At 43.9% G+C, this 16,830-nt stretch overlaps 2 protein-coding genes across 2 annotated transcripts in view; one reads left to right on the plus strand and one right to left on the minus strand.

The window, feature by feature from the left end:
• Positions 1-6,690, minus strand: part of capn1 (calpain 1) — a 34,358-nt gene extending 27,668 nt beyond the window's left edge. The window contains exons 1-2 of the mRNA XM_072376519.1: positions 6,591-6,690; positions 2,386-3,064 (exon numbers count right to left, since the gene is read on the minus strand). Of these exons, the coding sequence (XP_072232620.1) occupies positions 2,386-2,643 (258 nt within the window). The 5' untranslated portion in view covers positions 2,644-3,064; positions 6,591-6,690. The remainder of the gene's footprint in view (positions 1-2,385; positions 3,065-6,590) is intronic.
• A 1,286-nt stretch (positions 6,691-7,976) lies between these two features.
• Positions 7,977-15,875, plus strand: sf3b2 (splicing factor 3b, subunit 2). The gene is made up of 22 exons (XM_072376112.1): positions 7,977-8,133; positions 8,568-8,614; positions 8,878-8,928; positions 9,086-9,319; positions 9,570-9,605; positions 9,719-9,803; positions 9,967-10,067; positions 10,237-10,345; positions 10,794-10,888; positions 10,994-11,215; positions 11,315-11,440; positions 11,519-11,599; positions 11,696-11,923; positions 12,004-12,153; positions 12,243-12,332; positions 12,884-12,991; positions 13,074-13,181; positions 13,533-13,675; positions 14,005-14,106; positions 14,559-14,658; positions 14,752-14,943; positions 15,568-15,875. Exons 1-22 carry the CDS (start codon positions 8,004-8,006, stop codon positions 15,637-15,639), a joined length of 2,610 nt encoding a protein of 869 aa, XP_072232213.1. The 5' UTR covers positions 7,977-8,003; the 3' UTR covers positions 15,640-15,875.
• Positions 15,876-16,830: the final 955 nt, after the last annotated feature.

A 16,830-nucleotide genomic window follows, 5' to 3' on the forward strand; every position in this document is an offset into this window, starting at 1 on the left:
AGAGGAGGAGCCACTACGTCTGATCCACTCTAAATTCATAAAAACACAACAATTTGCTAATAAAAAACACAGTAATCAATATTTCAGTGAATTTCTGACAACAGATCCCCAAAATCTCTACAATGTAACTTCAATTATTTCTAGTTATAATTTCTTATAACTGTTCTATTGCCCATCGTTGATGGCACCCCAACATCTCCACCCTAAAAGGTAAATGGAGCTATAAAGCCTTTCAATAAACATTCCCAGTGCTCTTATCCATACGATACTTTTACGACACATCAGGGGTAGTTTTGGGGTTGCTCAGACTGAAGAAGCCACCGACCTCCTGATTAACGGAGAAGTCGCTCAACCATAAGGTAAAACTCTCTCAAAATTTGTTGTGAAAAATTAGATTTAATCATCACTTAACATTCCCTTTTGATTAAAATGTCTGAGTCCAAAGTAGACTCAATTGAAAGAGTCATTCTTAGTAAGTGGACACTTGTTTCTAAGGTGTAAATATTTCTGAATTACCTTGAATACACCAAAAACTGTGTGTAAATATACTTTAACAGTGAACTGACTGAAATTATCAGCAAACTATGAGTGTGTCTTGGTCAGATCGTTTCACTGTGAACCATTTTTCTAGCGTGAGATACCCCACATGAAGCTATAAAAATAAACTACATCCCCTCATGCCCCAAGACCTCACAAACCATAAGACACAAGGCTAAATTCACTAAAAAAAGAAACACCACATCACACACAGGCCTAGGCTTACACAAGCACAGATTTTTTTGCATGGGAAACTTCTGTGGCCCCTCGGATGCAGCATAAATATTACATATCCTCTAATATCTTATGAAACATCCAAGTTTTCGAAAGCACCTCAGGAAGCATTAGAGCCGACAACCACATGGGTCAATCACATATTCACCCACATGCACGGATAGTAGTTCACAACATACTTAAATGGAAGCTGCAAGAAGAGCAAAGAGGCTGTAGTCACGCAGATGATCATAAAACCCTGGAAGCCATAAAGATCCCGACTATTCGCCCACTATTATTACAGGACTGTAAGTGCATGTGCAGATCCTGCAGTAATGTGAATAGAGGCCTCAATAAGACAGTCCCACTTTGTTCAGCTACAGGGAGAACTCTGGTGTATTTAATGCAAAAGCAAAGATGACAATGAGGGAGAAAGAGAAAAAAATAGGAGGAACAAAACAGAAGAAGAAGAAGAAGTTATGCAGTCTGACGGGGAGAAAAATATGATACACTCTTTCTTCTGCAAACTGCATGAAGTGGAGGAGAGAAAGCTGCTAATTGGTGTTACTTTTATCTCAAGATCAAGTCTGCCAGTCATTCCTGACTGAAGGCGTAGTTGCCTGGTAACAGATGACAGCCAGGTCTGCGGGGAAAGGTTGTTTAAGGGGTTCAGTTCAGCTCTGAACTGCTACAAAGTCATAAATCTGCACCACAGAACTTTTGGTTTCTATGCTGCCATTGAAGGTTTCTCGCACCGCTAAAGGACTACATCTGCTTCACCTTCACTATAGAAGTGACTATTTTTTCCTCCCTTGAGCGATCTGCTTGTACAGAGAACTCAACAAGCTAAAAGTGCTGCAACTAGTCCATTTTCAGCCAGTTTGAAAGAAGGCTGGGATCAAACTACAGAATCTAACTTAAAGCTAAGTCACGGTTATCATTTCCCTTGTGTGCAAAGGCCAGTGTGACATTAATGTCAGCACGAGCCCCGCAAAGGTCGTCTGGGTCGCTCTGTAGCCAACTGCATGCAGTCTAAATATTCATTATTATGTGAAGTGTGAAGCACGTCAGCTGCTCATGCACCTGGATCAATCTCTACTTCATCCAGACAAAGGATGAGAAGCAACATGGCCCTTATACTAAGGAGGCTCACAGGAGAATAATTACTGTCCAAACGTGTATAACCTGAACTTAAGTTTGCTACGCTGCTCCACAACAACAGAGGAGACGAATGAGCAAAGCTGCCACAGGAGGACAAAAACAACAGCAAATAGTTTACATGAGAGGCGGTGCAGAAGGTGTGGTAACAAACAAAGACAAGGCCGTTTCCCATCTTTGTGCAAAGCAGCTGTCTTACTCTGTAGCAACATGTCTGCTGACAGTTACGTGCACAGAGGCTTCAACACAGCTGCAGAGTCCTAATGGTGTGCACATGGAAGCTGAAACAGCCTTACTGATGAGAAGCAAGACTTTGTCAAACGTTATGCTGATGCTCGGCTGAGGAGACGGAAGATTAATACTTAATACTTCCTAACATTTTTAAATAATAACATTAGCTAATAATGCTAACCGCGTTATCACATATCTACAGCATTATTACAGAGATCGGCCCATGTTTTCCCCCCCATTTCTCACCGTGGGCCTCATCCAGCGGACTCCGGCGGTCTTGGAGGATCTGGGGCCGAGCTCATTGAATCCCAGAGATGACGGAGAGCAAGCAAACATATTGTCCTCAAAGAGTCTCCCACTGCGGAGGGACTGGGCTCTCAGAGACTCGTAGTCCTGACCCAGAAACTTCACCGCATTGTGGTTCTGTCCCAGACCCTCATCACGGTCCCACTGGCTCCTAAGCCTGGCAGCCATGCCTGTGGCATAAATGGGTGCCTCCACCATCCTGAGCTCACGGAGTTAACAACGCAGGCTTGACTTTCGCTCTCTATTGGGTGGTTTTTTTTGGAAGCACAATAAGATGTTTAGATGTGTCAATTATTAAAGAGGCAGCTGTGACCTACTGCATCAACAGCTTTTACAAAAAGCACTGCAGCAGCAGTTACGCAAATGGGATAAAAACAAGTAATGCCTTCAAGGCTCAGTCATGAATTAGAAAGAGACACTCGTAGCTATTATGGAACTATAAACTATTAATAGTTAGTCCAGGCTCAGACTGCTGAAGTTTTCCACAGGACGGGGATGTCTTCCTCACAAAAAAGGCAGATTAGATACAAGTCAACACCAGTGACGGTTTGTTATTTTATGACCAGATACCAGGGCTGCGGGATGTCAGTCTGCTCTCATCAACACTGACTGCTGGACCCTGAAAGAAAGGGAAAAAATGAGAATGAGTAAAAGAGCTGAGTAGGTATGAAGAAATGCGAGTCCAGGCATAGTTCTGAACTCCTGCTGGATACACCTTCTATTCACAGTTTCACAGTTTCAAAGTCAAACATGTCAAACATGCCCCACCCTTTTCTTTTCACTCTTCCATACATTGTGCACGGCTCTTCCTGTGCATGGCAAAGAGATTAGACCCAACAGGCGTACCAGGGTTACTTCTGCTGTGCACAAAACGTCAGGAATCCAATGTTTGATCAGGTAGAAACTGTGTGAGTGCTTTAATGTGCACATGGCTGACAGCTGTGCTTCTCTGTGAATCCTGATGCACAATGAAGCCGACGTGAGGCCAAGAACGAGCTAAAGCTTTAATTAAGCAGAGCCAAGGAGGACAAAGTGCAAACTGTCATTAGTGCCAAAGCTGTGACAGAAGTGGAGCTACAAAAATAGCTTTTCCCTTCTTACATCTTTATCTCTGTCAGACAAACAGAAACAAATGCCTATTTTTAACGACACTTTTTTGTCAGCTTCTCTCTTTTTTTGTACTTCCTGAACTCCTCAATGTCTAAACTCTTCCTGTTCATATTCTCAAGTGTCAGTCACAGCAGGGAGCAGCTGTTGTTGGCTCAGAGAGCAGCTACACTGCTCACTGTGAGCCACACCCATTAAAATGGCCCAGTTCACCCTTAAGAAAAATGTTCCTGCTCAAACGAGCCAAAGCACAGAACACCAAGCTGCAGCAGCGGGTTTCAGGGTCTGTTGTTTTACAGAGCGTTAAGCGCTGCTATGACCGTTTTTTTTTTACAGATAATGCTTTTAACACAATTTTCCACACTGTTACTGCTTATTGAAATGGTAAAACTGTAGCTACCACTGCACCTTGCTAGAGTTCGGCTACAAGTAGTGGTGGAAGCCCTAGAAGAGCTGCATCTTTTTAAGAATAACTACTTTTGCCTCAACTAGCTGTTACAACAACTTTTATATTAGGATTTCTGTGGCTGATTGTGTCTGTAGTTTTTCAAATAAATCAAAAGTCTTATTTTATCATCTGTACTGAACACCTGGTCTTACTACATGCTTTACTGTGTTATTGTTACAGTCAACTACCAGCAAACACCAATAAACTGTTTCTCATTTGTCATTCATACACAATTTAACTGCATGTATGACTCTAGGGCACCACAACGGTGTTCAGGTGGTAACACAGAACACCAGAAAAGAGCAACAATTGTTCCCCTGAATAGTCTGGGCCCTGGGGCCAGGGTCTTTGTCTGTGGGTAACATATAATAAAAGCTACACAGCAAAATGTTTTGACACTTGGTGGAGAGGTGGGGCATTGGTGAAGGAGCAGCCCTTGCAATTTGGGAAAGAATCCACAACACTTCCTTTCAATAGGAAATGAAAAACAGGGCATTGGTGACAAACAAGCGACTTTTTTCCCACTGCATGAATGTGTTTTGGCACAAAGACTTTCACGATCAGACATTTTACGGACACCTTACTAAAATCCACATCCTCTATGTGATGGAGCAATAAAATAACGACAAAACAAAGCCCTTCCTCTTGCGGAAGACTCCTAACTCAGACATTAAACGTGTTTTATGTATGAGAACGATTTGTGTTCGGCTGCATGAATATTTCACTGTAACCTGTCGGGAAAAACTAGAACTAAATTAATCATGCAAATTAAAAATGTCATATCACCAGTCCAAAGATGTAGATGCAAAATGGAGTAGCACTAAATGTTAAGTTAAAGACCTCTGCAGCTGCTACTACCAGTAGACTATATATGTAGTGTGACACATTTAAACAACATGCTGCTGTGCTGCACTCTGCACAGAGTTCAGTTACTATGCAATGGTAAAAACTGCTAAAAAGCCACTTCGATGATCACAATAAAGAAAAAACAGGAGCCAAAAAAGGAGTGGTGGCAACGGAGTAGAAAATGTTCTCCTAACATTCCAGTCATGGTGGTTTTATTGGGTGAACTCTGCCCAGCAGGATTTCAATCTGACTGCAATGAATATTTAATTTCCTCTCACATGAGGAAACACACTCATATATCCTCCACCTCAGCGCAGGTAGTGACATTTATAAGAAATGACAAGCAGCAGATAAATAGTCATACATGCAGGCGAGTAGTGGCCAACAGCAGCTAGAGTCTAACCATAGCAAGAAGGCAGCAAAATATACAAGAAACTTCCATTTGGAAGCGACACTATCAGACTAAACAGTAGCCAAATGCAACCAAAGTGATCACAGTAAATTGGTTCCTTTACTTAAGAAAAAGGTGCGTAAGAAGTGTGCAGCTAAACAAGCTGGATGCATTTGGACAGTATCTATGTATATATATATATATATATATATATATATAGAAGTAATAGGGTGCAAAATTTCATGAAAAGAACACCTCTTCTGCTGTGAAGCTCTGAAATGGATCAATGAGGTGTTCGGCTTGTATTGCAGCCGGTGGCAAAGGGAACGCTGCCTTTCAAGAAGGAAAGAATGGATTCAATAACTGCCAACAAATTCAGGAAGCAAAGGGAACAAACCTGAAACAATGTTGGAGGGGATGTTGAACCTTTGGCATGATCACTTTATCATGCACTTTGATGCAGCTCTAAGAAGAAATAAATGCACAGTGCACGAAGGCAGAGTTAAGGGACATGTTGTCGTGATATAACCTGAACAGCAGCAGCTTTAAAAGCCAGTATACATGTCAGGGTACAGTGTGTGTCAGTATATTCTGATGATATGTGTCTCAGTTCATTGTTTCCGCGGTTTCCTCCTCAAAACCCAACAAGGATCAACACGCTGCGTGCGTGCGTGTGAGGTCGTGCTTGCTCTATATGGAAGCTTCCTGACCGTTTTTGCACGAGGTTCATATTCCAAACACTGATTGCAGTGAAATAAAATATCCGAAGTATCTGATTTAAAGCCTTACAGAAAACAGGTCTGCAGAGAAACAAGAAACCTCCAGTAACCACATGAGGAAAATGCTGTCTGTAAGTGATTTTTATCAGGGAGGAGAACATTGAACTCCCTTCACAAACTGGTTTGGAAATCACTCCTTTGGTTTTAAGCAGCTGAAAAGCAGGCTATGCTGCAGCATATTAAGGTGCATCATAAACATTTTCACGGACATATGTCTCACGCAGATAAGCACGCAGCGCTGACGGAAGGTGTGGTTAATGAGAGGAGACACGATTACCAGATGACAAACTAAAACTTCAAACTTTCATAAACACTCGGTCCTAGCCGCCAGTTTAACAAGAAAACATGTCCCACAGCGCAAAGTTGGCTGGTTTGAGTGTCAAATGCGCTGCCGAGAGCTTGCTCCTGTGCGAGGATACTGTTTTAAATGATATGTTTCCGTTATGAGAAAAAAAAACGGTTCTCAGATTTCATTCTCTTCTTATAAAGTTCGGACTGGGATGTATTTAAAGAAGTAGATCAACTCTTTATGCACTGGAACACAGTGCGATGGATGAAACAATTTCATATTTACCTTGGACTTCCTTAAAGTGCAGTTGTTGACATTTAAGAGACAACTTGACGTTCTCTGTTCCTGTCCATGTTTAATGCAGCGAAGTCCCCCGCTGTTGAGAAACGCCCTGCCGTGTCTGCCCTGATCTCGCGGAACCAATGTGAACCTCTCCTCAGTGCGACTGCGCACTGTCAGTTAGTCAGAAAGCGCTGCTGCAAAGGGAGGGAGGGCTTTGTACAGCCTGTGCTTTCGTGTGTGGATGTTTTTTTCATGTTGCTACAAATTCATGTGGGTATTCGTCCAAGACTTCTTCTTCTTCTCATTGGTTTTCCTCCCAGAACAGCGACCGAGCAGCAAACATCCACTAAACCCCCAAAAAAGAAAGCCATGTCCATTCTTCTCCCAAATTCCCCACCACTACTCCAACTCAAATCCAGAGGTGGGAAAATGCCACCTATGGGTACACCCATGGTCGATCAATGGGTGCTTCAAATATGCCAATTTGAAAATAAATCAAAAGGAAATAATCCATTTGATTTAACTCAACTCAACTCAACTACCTTTTGTGGTGAGAAGTACTCATTATCATGTAGCTTTGCTAATCATTAGCTTTTAAGGAAATTTCTACTTAACAATTTTCACATTACAGATATCATCCATTTCTAAATCTTTTAAATAGCATGCCCCAAATTAATTAGTTTTCATTGTAGTGGTTGGACAGGTTGATGCACAGATTCAGGGCTTTGATTTCACACTTCACACTGATGCTTACTCTGACGTCAAGCAGCAAAAGATTAGGGGCAACGTGTAAATCCTTCTCATCCAATGTTTTTAATACATAAATATGACAAAGTCACAACTAAAGGTGTTTATCTTTTTTTCAGGACAAGCTGCTTGAAGAAAAAACTAAACAAAAGAAAGATTACAAGCATTCTCCAAGCACCACTACATCAGTGAATGTTAAAAATCTAAAATGCAGAAATGTGAGAAGTCTAAATCTTGTTTATGCCTCCATAAATTTGGTTAGTAGGTTATAGGCTCATGACCCTTAGTCCTTCCACGAGATTTGGTTATGACTCAGTGTGCTTATTTCACTTTCAACTTTACATTAATTGCTTCAGAGGAACATCTTACTCCTTAAAAAGTTAAATTAACCGAGTTAATATCTTTAAAAACTAAAAAAAAAAAAGTTTAATTGGAAAGGTCTAAACATTGAAAATGTTCAAATAAGTTGACTTGTCTAAAAAGAATAGTTTAATTTTTCGAATAAGGTTCAGTATGCTACAACACTGACATCTACAGGCGACACTCGGAACTACTCGTCTTTTGAATACGTCCTTGTGGACCTCCCATAATGCCTTGCTGTAATCCCGTTCTCGTTCTCGCGTGTCTTCCGCTACCGCCGTGCCGTTGTTCCGTAGAGAAAACCTCAACATGGCATCCGACGGACCGCCGGGAACCGATAGTCTCCCATCTGATTTAGGGAGTGCTATCGCGGCTTTGAATTCATGGAGCAACCCGGATCTTCAGGCCAAGCTGGCGGAGCTCGGAGCCCCTACGATGGGTAAGAAAAAAACACCGAAAAGATTGAGATCACTCTTCAAAAACTATGTATTTAGCACACTTTAGCTAGCCATTAGCTAACTGCAGCAAGTGGCGTTCAGACGCGATACTTACGTTGTAGTGGTCTAATCTCAGGCCTATAATGTGTTTACACTCACTTCAATGTATTATAATTTACTTTTAAGTGGTTTTTCAACAAGTGTTCCGCAATAAAAGCTACACCCACTGCATTTAATTGGTTTGGTCTTTTCTCGGTGAAACGCCTCGCTCTGTATTAGCTCCATTGCTAACTTTCAGTGTCTGCTGTTGAGCTTCAGCTACGCAATTCTGAATCACAGGAAAGTTGCTGTGGCAAAATATGTCTTACTTGTGGACTCAGTGTAGTGTAATATCGCTTCCAATAACAGTATTGCCCTTTTTTTTTCTTTCATTCAGGCCCCAGGGAGGAGCTCGTTGACAGACTGAAGGGCTACATGATTCAGGTAAACACACCGTCAGCTTCTCTGGCTTCAGTTTTACAAAGTTAACATCAGTTTCTGCTGTTGGTTTCTTCAAGTATGTACCTCACTACAGTTACAGCTCTGTATACCTCCAGGTCACTGCTGAAGGGTAACTTTTGAAGCAGCACAAGTCGATCTCGCCTCAGCTGATTCTTGTCATGCTTTAACTTCTCTGCTGCCTTATAAATGTAATAAAGTAATAAGATGGCTTGTTTGTTCAGCTCATTTGTGGTTTTTCTCTGTAGACTGGAATTATTCTCAGCAAACACAATGAAGACAAGTCAATGGGTGCCCAGGTAAATGCATCGATGTGCACACTGCATGCATGGTGTTGATCAGATATTGTCATGATCCGGATGTCTCCAGCTGGCACACAGCCACACAGAGTCTGACTTCTCGTCCCACCTTCATACTTTTTACTCTTCTCATGTTCTTTTGTTTTCTCTTTGTCAGATGCCAGGTATTCCCCCTCTGCCCCCCATGCCCATGCCCCCCATGCCTCCTGGTATGGGAATGCTCCATTCTATGAGCATGATGCCCCCCGGGGCCCCCCCTCCGCCTGGCATACACATGGGCATGGAGCATGCAAATTTGCCCCCTCCAGGCCTGTCGCAGGAGGATCAGCTGAAGATGGTTCAGCAGAGAGCTGCCATGGTGTTGCAGCAGGAGGAGAGGGCCAAGCAGCAGGTGAGACGGCAGCTTGGACTTCACCCATCAGTCTTTCCTCACATCTCATGTAGCACCAGCTTTACAACATCAAACAACAACGACACGATCATTTTGAGACTATGACTTGACTCAGGAACACATGAAAAAGATTAGATCTTTAGATACATTTACTCGAAGCAGTTTAGATATATTCAGACTTTCTGCTTGGAGGACTTTTGAGGAAACTTCCGATGGATTGTTGCTCATTCGTTGTTTTTGCCTCCAACAGGGGGATGAACATGACCTTCTGGAGCAACAGAAAAGGGTAAGACGCTTAGGATGAAAGGATATGTTTTAGGTGTGCACACTTTTTAGGACAGCATTTCCTCCCTTTGCTGCTTTTCTTCACCTTCTCTTCACCTTCTCTTCCTGCATCAGGCTGCCGTGCTGATGGAACAGGAGCGTCAGCAGGGGATGGCAAAGTTGCAGCCCAGCTCCATGCCTTCTGTCAGCACAATCAGAGGTCGGTCTGGACTTTACTGCATTTTACAAACGGCTCCATGCAGGATCACAGTTGAACCTTTGTTGTTTTAGTCTTTAAACGGGTCTAAAGGCTAACATTTACACCAGTGTTTAGGACGAATGATCAAATCCTAAGTGACCGTGTTTGTGTCATCTGTAAAAAGTTTCAGCCATGGATCCTCGTGGGCCGCTGCCTCCTGGTGTCTCTATGATGCCAACTCAGAAGCAGAGGGTTCCACCTCCTCCGGGAGAGGATAACAGAGAGGTAAACATCCTTTTGTGTTCAACTAGATTGTTTTTTTTCCCAAATGAAGCTCTTACAATCCATCAAACTTGCATTTTGTGTCTGAGCCTTTTGGTTCACAGTGGAGTTTGATGTATTAAATCTTGTGTCTTACAGCTTTGTTTCATTAATTTTTCCCATTTCTATCCAGATGTGGCAGAATGAGGAAGTCAGTGTCAGTGGACCCAAGATCCCGCAGGCTCTGGAGAAGATCCTCCAGCTGAAGGAGATCAGGCAGGAGCAGCTCACTGATCCGGCAGGTCAGAGCAGCCGTCAGCTCATGAGCTGCCACTGAAAGGGAAACGCTCTTTATCAAGGGCCGTCATCTGCTGTTTTTACCTCAATTATTAAAAAGGCTGATATATCATAGACTGAGGAGGAATAACTAATAAGTTGTTAACAAACTGCTCTGACAAAATTAAATACAACAAAATTGGGAAAAGAGTAGGAAATGTTTCCTTTTTATCACATTAATATACATTTTTTTGTCAGCTTTAATACTATTATTTATATAATAAAGTGTCCCTCCTGTTTAAGGTTTATAGATTAATCGAGATGATCGTTTTTGATTGATAATGACAGGTTTCAGATGGACCCTGCGCTCGTTTCGGTCACTGATCGGTCTCAAAAGTGCGAATCGAAACTTCCTTGTTGGCTGTCAGTTTGGTTTTGTTGTGTCTTCACAATATTATTTCTTCCTTTTTGAAGAGGAAGATGACGATGAAGGAGGAGAGGATGTGAATTCCTCTGCAGCGGTGATGTCTGAGACGGAAGATGATGACAGCCAGATGTCTAAAAAAGACGTAAGCATCCGTAACTCGCTCTCTGCAGCTGTTAGAGCGGCTCTTCTTGTGGTGACCGTGTGTTTCAGTGAAGAGTTTGAGTTTGTGAACACGTCTGTCCTGCAGAAAAACCGCAAACGCAGGAACCGCAAAAAGAAGAGCAAGAAGAAGCGAGCGCTGGAGAAGAAGGAGCAAGCAGAGCAGCAGCAGAAGGAGGAGGAGGGCGGCGGCGATAAGCCGAAGGACAAAGAGAAGGAGCCGGAGGTGGAGATCGAATACGTCACAGAGGAGCCGGAGATCTATGACCCCAACTTCATCTTCTTCAAGAGGGTTTTTGAGGCGTTTAAGGTGATTCGAGTTGATTCTTTCTTCTTCTACAGGTTAAAGTGTTAAATTCACTCATATATTAGTATTTGATTTTCCTCTAATGCGGTTTTTCTTCTCCAGCTGACTGATGACGTTAAGAAAGAGAAGGAGAAGGAGCCTGAGAAGGCTGAAAAGCACGAGGCAGTGGGCATGATGCGGAAAAAAGGCTTTGAGGAGGAGAGGAAGGACAGCGACGACAGCGATGAGGTTTGAACCCGTTGCACAGAGACAGCTAAATCCTCTTTGGATATGGGTCTCACAACTGAAATGTCTTCTAACGTTCAGGAAATCCGACCAGATGCACCAAAGCTGTCCAAGAAGAAGCTGAGGAGGATGAACAGGCTGACTGTGGCTGAACTCAAACAGGTAAAACCCCATTAATCTGCTCCCATCGGGCTGTTGCTGCAGTGGAATCATCTTCACAGACCAACAGATCTGTTTTTTCTTCCCACTCCTCTCCAGCTGGTGGCCCGGCCAGATGTTGTGGAGATGCATGATGTGACAGCCCAGGAGCCCAAGCTGCTGGTTCACCTCAAGGCCACCAGGAACACGGTGCCAGTGCCCCGCCACTGGTGCTTCAAAAGGAAGTATCTGCAGGGCAAGAGAGGTATAGAGAAGCCTCCCTTTGAGCTGCCGGAGTTCATCAAGAGGACGGGAATCCAGGAGATGAGGGAGGCCCTGCAGGAAAAGGTGGGCAACCCTTTAAAAATGGAGCGTGTTCATCTCTGAGGAGAGCTGGCAGGGTTGACATCGTTGTTGTCCGTTTACAGGAGGATGCCAAAACGATGAAAACCAAAATGAGGGAGAAGGTTCGTCCCAAAATGGGGAAAATCGATATCGACTACCAGAAGCTGCACGATGCTTTCTTCAAGTGGCAAATCAAACCCAAACTCACCATCCACGGAGACCTTTACTACGAGGTGCGGCGTTCAGTCGCCTTCATTTGTAATTTGGGTAAACGTTTGCCCACCACGGTGAATTTAACCCGTGTGCGTTTGTGCCGCCGCAGGGAAAAGAGTTCGAAACCCGCCTGAAAGAGAAGAAGCCCGGGGATCTGTCCGATGAGCTGCGCATCGCTCTGGGGATGCCGGTCGGACCTGTAAGCGCCACAGACGACACGTTGCCATAGCAGCGCCATGTTTCACGGTTCAGACTGTTCAGAATGATAGAACTTTGGTTTGAGGAAGGAATTAATCAGCTGGTTTATAGCTGTAAACCATCTTTTAGATGTAAAGATGGTTTACAGCTCGTCTGGGTTCAGTCAGATGATTTGCATCCAGTCAACTCTTTCTGCATGTAAAGATGTGATTTACATAGCACTGAGAAATGTGATTATTACATTTTTTATCTGGATTTCCAGACAAACGTCTCGACTGTTTTAGCTTTGGACAAAATGTTTATGGGTTGTTTTTATTTTACAGTTGAAACAAAAGTCATAGCAGCTGATAATCATTATTAGAAAGAAATGCTGTTGGACTGTTGAGCTTTTATATGAATCTCAATCTGCCAAGAAAAGGTTTCAGCCGGCTTCCTGTTGCTGCTGCACAGGCTGGGAAAATGCATCTCATCTTATCTGAGACACGCAGACAGAATGACTTTAAGCTGGGCTGTTACCTTGAGCTCATATCGCCACTTTCTCTTCTCCTCCAGAACGCCCACAAGGTGCCGCCTCCCTGGCTGATAGCCATGCAGAGGTACGGCCCCCCTCCCTCCTACCCCAACCTCAAGATCCCTGGACTCAACTCCCCCATCCCAGAGGTGAGGCTGCAGATTGAATCCCATCCTGCGATCCAGACATTGGCTGATGTGTTGGTTAATATCGTCTCTTTGTCTCGATCAGAACTGTACCTTTGGTTATCACGCCGGAGGGTGGGGGAAGCCTCCCGTGGATGAGATGGGAAAACCTCTTTACGGAGACGTATTTGGGACCAATGCGTCAGACTTCCAGGTCAGAGCCATAAAACACGCAAAGCTTATCGGGGTTCTGTGAATTCACACATTTACTGTCAGTGTTTTTCAGCTGTTCTGCTTTTTTATTGCTGTAATTATTGAATATCATCGAACCTCATCCGATACTTTCCTCATCTTGAACATTTACAGTTGTGCATCCAGCTCTGAAAAGTGTCTCATTTGTGTATGTTTGGCATCTGTTTCTTGACTAAATGTGACATAAAGTGAACTTTTCTGTCAGAGTAGAGTGGAGGATATGCAGGTTGTTTTCTCCAGTTGTTTTCTCCAGATGATTTTCTGAGTTTTCTCGTCCTCCGATGGGCTAACATGCTAATTGGTTTGTGTCCAGGCTAAAGCGGAGGAGGAAGAGGTGGACCACACGCCGTGGGGAGAGCTGGAGCCTTCAGATGAGGAGTCGTCAGAGGAAGAGGAGGAGGAGGAGAGCGATGAGGAGAAGCCGGATGAAACTGGATTCTTCACACCAGCAGACAGGTGCTAAATTATGTCCGACGCTTAAACCGAGCTGTTACCAAGGATCAATCATGAGTGGTTTCCCCTTTGGAGCCTGCATAGAAAGGGCATTTATTTTTATTTCTGGTGTGTAATTAGACGAGACAATGGTGCTGAAAAGCCCGTTACTACCATCATTTATCATGTTCTTAGAAGACGGACTGAGCTGTTTTACCCTGACTTCAGCTGCTAAAGTGGGTTGAGTTGATCTGATGGTAAACTAATCCATGTGGAGCTGTTGTTGTCCAGGGTTACTGCTCACTGGTTTCTCTCCAGACTCGCACTGAACCGTCTCCTTTTGTGCGTTTCAGTGGGCTCATCACCCCCGGGGGCTTCTCGTCGGTACCGGCCGGCATGGAGACTCCAGAGCTGATTGAGCTGAGGAAGAAGAAGATCGAGGAGGCCATGGAGGGGTGAGTTTCTCTCTGAACTCCATTAAATGCTGCTGATTTCCACAGCTATCGCTCAGAAGAAGATTTATAAACATAATAGCAGTGCTCCATTATTTACTGCTGGTTTATTATATTTGATTCATTGATTGTATATAAATAGGATGTAGTTTGTCATACTTAATCTGAATCTGAGTATTTTCTGTCAAGAATCGTGAAAAAACAACAAAGTTTGAATCTGAAAAGTGTTAAAACAGCTAAAGTGTTTGTACTGTATCAATAGAATTGAATTAAATGAAGATGGTTTATTTATCCTGATAGGAAATGATAAAATCAGTGCTGCACCAGCTCTTTTGTGCTTTTCTCAGCACGATAAAATCTCAGTATAACAGACCACCAGCTCCATTAGTTTGTAATGAATAATTTAGAGTTTTCCCGTTTCTGCCAGAAAATGAATGTTTTCTTTGTTTTTGTAGGAATGAGACGCCTCAGCTGTTTACCGTACTCGCAGAGAGAAGAACCGGCCCCGCTGGAGCGGCCATGATGGCCTCGACACACATCTACGACATGTCAGGGGTGAGATGAGACGGGACGAGGCGCGGCGCGGCGTGCTAATCCAGCGGAAATGAAACGACCGTGTCTGAAACCCGTTTCTTCTTCTTTTTCCAGGCCATGGTCGGCCGTAAGACGGGCGGAGGACAGGAGTCGCAGGGCGTGGAGGTGGCTCTGGCCCCTGAGGAGTTGGAGCTTGACCCAATGGCCATGACACAGAAGTACGAGGAGCATGTCAGAGAGCAGCAGGCCCAGGTGGAGAAGGAGGACTTCAGCGACATGGTGGCCGAGCATGCTGCCAAACAGAAGGTACGTCAGGACTTATTGGGTTTCTTTCTGATTCTGTTCTATTTTAAAAGCAAGTTTGGTTGTTCTGCTTCACCATTTCTAACCGGATCTGACCTGTGATGCAGAAACCTACAAAGCATGTGCTGCTAAACCGAAGCAATGTGGGAGTTTCCAGTGATTTCACCTTTTTCCCTCTGCGGGAACCTTTGAATGTTAATGTCAGAAGAATTCTCTCAAAATTAGGCTCCGAGTCGCTGGATTCGATTAACACAAAACATTTGTTTCTTCCAAGAAAGAGACAAGTCCGCACAACCTGTCAGGAAGCTGCTCAGAGTTGTCTGCCTAACAAAATGGTGCTATTGCTATTTATATTGTTTATGCTTGCTGGCCACACAATGTTATGGGAAAGGGACGTTCAATGTTATGGGAAAAGGCATTACTCGCCATTTAATGTTATGGGAAGATGAGTTCAGACAGTCAAAACACTTTTGCTTGCTCCATAGTATTATGAGAACCAAAAAACAGGAGGAGGCCTCCCCCCATCACAGAAACTCTTATTCTTGCAGCTTTTCTCATAGAATAACTGTATATTTTAACAGTTAACAACCAATAATTCCCCCCCTCTGCTTCCTTGTCCCCAAACAGCAAAAAAAGAGGAAGGCCCAGCCACAGGACACCCGAGGCGGCGCCAAGAAATACAAAGAATTCAAGTTCTAGGGAAACACCTTGGAAAGCAGTGGGACGACCCGACCGCAGCAGGAAGCAGACGAGGGAGAGACGACCGATCATCTGAGAGCAGAACCGCTCAGACCAGCTCGCGTTTATTTTTAACAGTACATGTTGTCAAGGTGTCGCCTCCGTTTGGGCCGTACTTTTTAGGTCTTGGTTATTTTTTCACAATGTTTTGTCCCGTTTTTTTTTTTTTTGTAAATAAATGAAGTGATGACGAAAGAGCCGAGCTGTTTGGTTGCTGGGTTACCGCCTCGTTTGACTCACTCTGGGAACTTTCAAATCTAATGTAAGGTATTTTCCAAGCCTGAGTCGGCTGATTCTGCACCGGTTTCAGGTGGTTCTTTGCACCTTTACTGGCTGGGACCACATGTTTCGGGACTTTCGCTGCCGTTAAAAGTAGTAACAATATGATTATACGTTGTGCTGGAAGTTTTTAGGTTTGTTGTGATCACAGCTGCTCTGAAAAGTCAAAGTAATCAGGCTGTTTTTCATCAATGCCACTTAAAACTCTTCCATACATTAGACCTTTTCTTAGGGAAACTAAATGTGTTGTTTAGGGTTGAATATACAGGCTTTTCACTAAAAGATAGAGCAGTCCAGAACATTTATGCATTGGGATCTTGAGCGTGGTAACGCGCTGTGATTTTCGCCGACCTGCATCGAGAGGCGATGCGCGCTCCCGCCGCTGGATGGCAGCAGAGGGCCGTGAACGGACCAATCCCCTGCCTGACTGCAAAGCACAGTGACCTACATTAACTGCAGCAGCTCCATGCTGACTCGGTCACTGGCACACGGGCGCACACGGAGCAACAGCCTGTTTAGATCAAACCCTTTTACTGTCCTAAAGAGGTGATGACATCATCTGTACTGCCGCTACTGTGAAGCTGCCCAAACCGTGGACAAGTGGTGATGACCGTCAAAGCGCTTTAGCTTAGTGTCGAAAAACAAGCACACCCTCACTGCTTCCAGAGGACTCAAGAGAGTAAGTGGTAAATGCACTTAATTATTGATCATCAGGAAGTGTGAGCAGCTCTATAAAAGCAGATGTTGTGTCAGTTTGCTGCTCTGCAGCATTCAGCTGTGTGTTCACACGATGCCGAGGAGGAAAGATGTGCTGCCCATCAGTCTGGGAGGGGCTATAAGGCCGTTTCCAAACTATCTGGAGTCCATCATTCT

Source organism: Leuresthes tenuis, unplaced genomic scaffold (genome assembly GCF_036924035.1).
Source record: "Leuresthes tenuis unplaced genomic scaffold, fLeuTen1.0.hap1 SCAF_22, whole genome shotgun sequence".
Classification (NCBI taxonomy): Eukaryota; Metazoa; Chordata; class Actinopteri; order Atheriniformes; family Atherinopsidae; genus Leuresthes; species Leuresthes tenuis.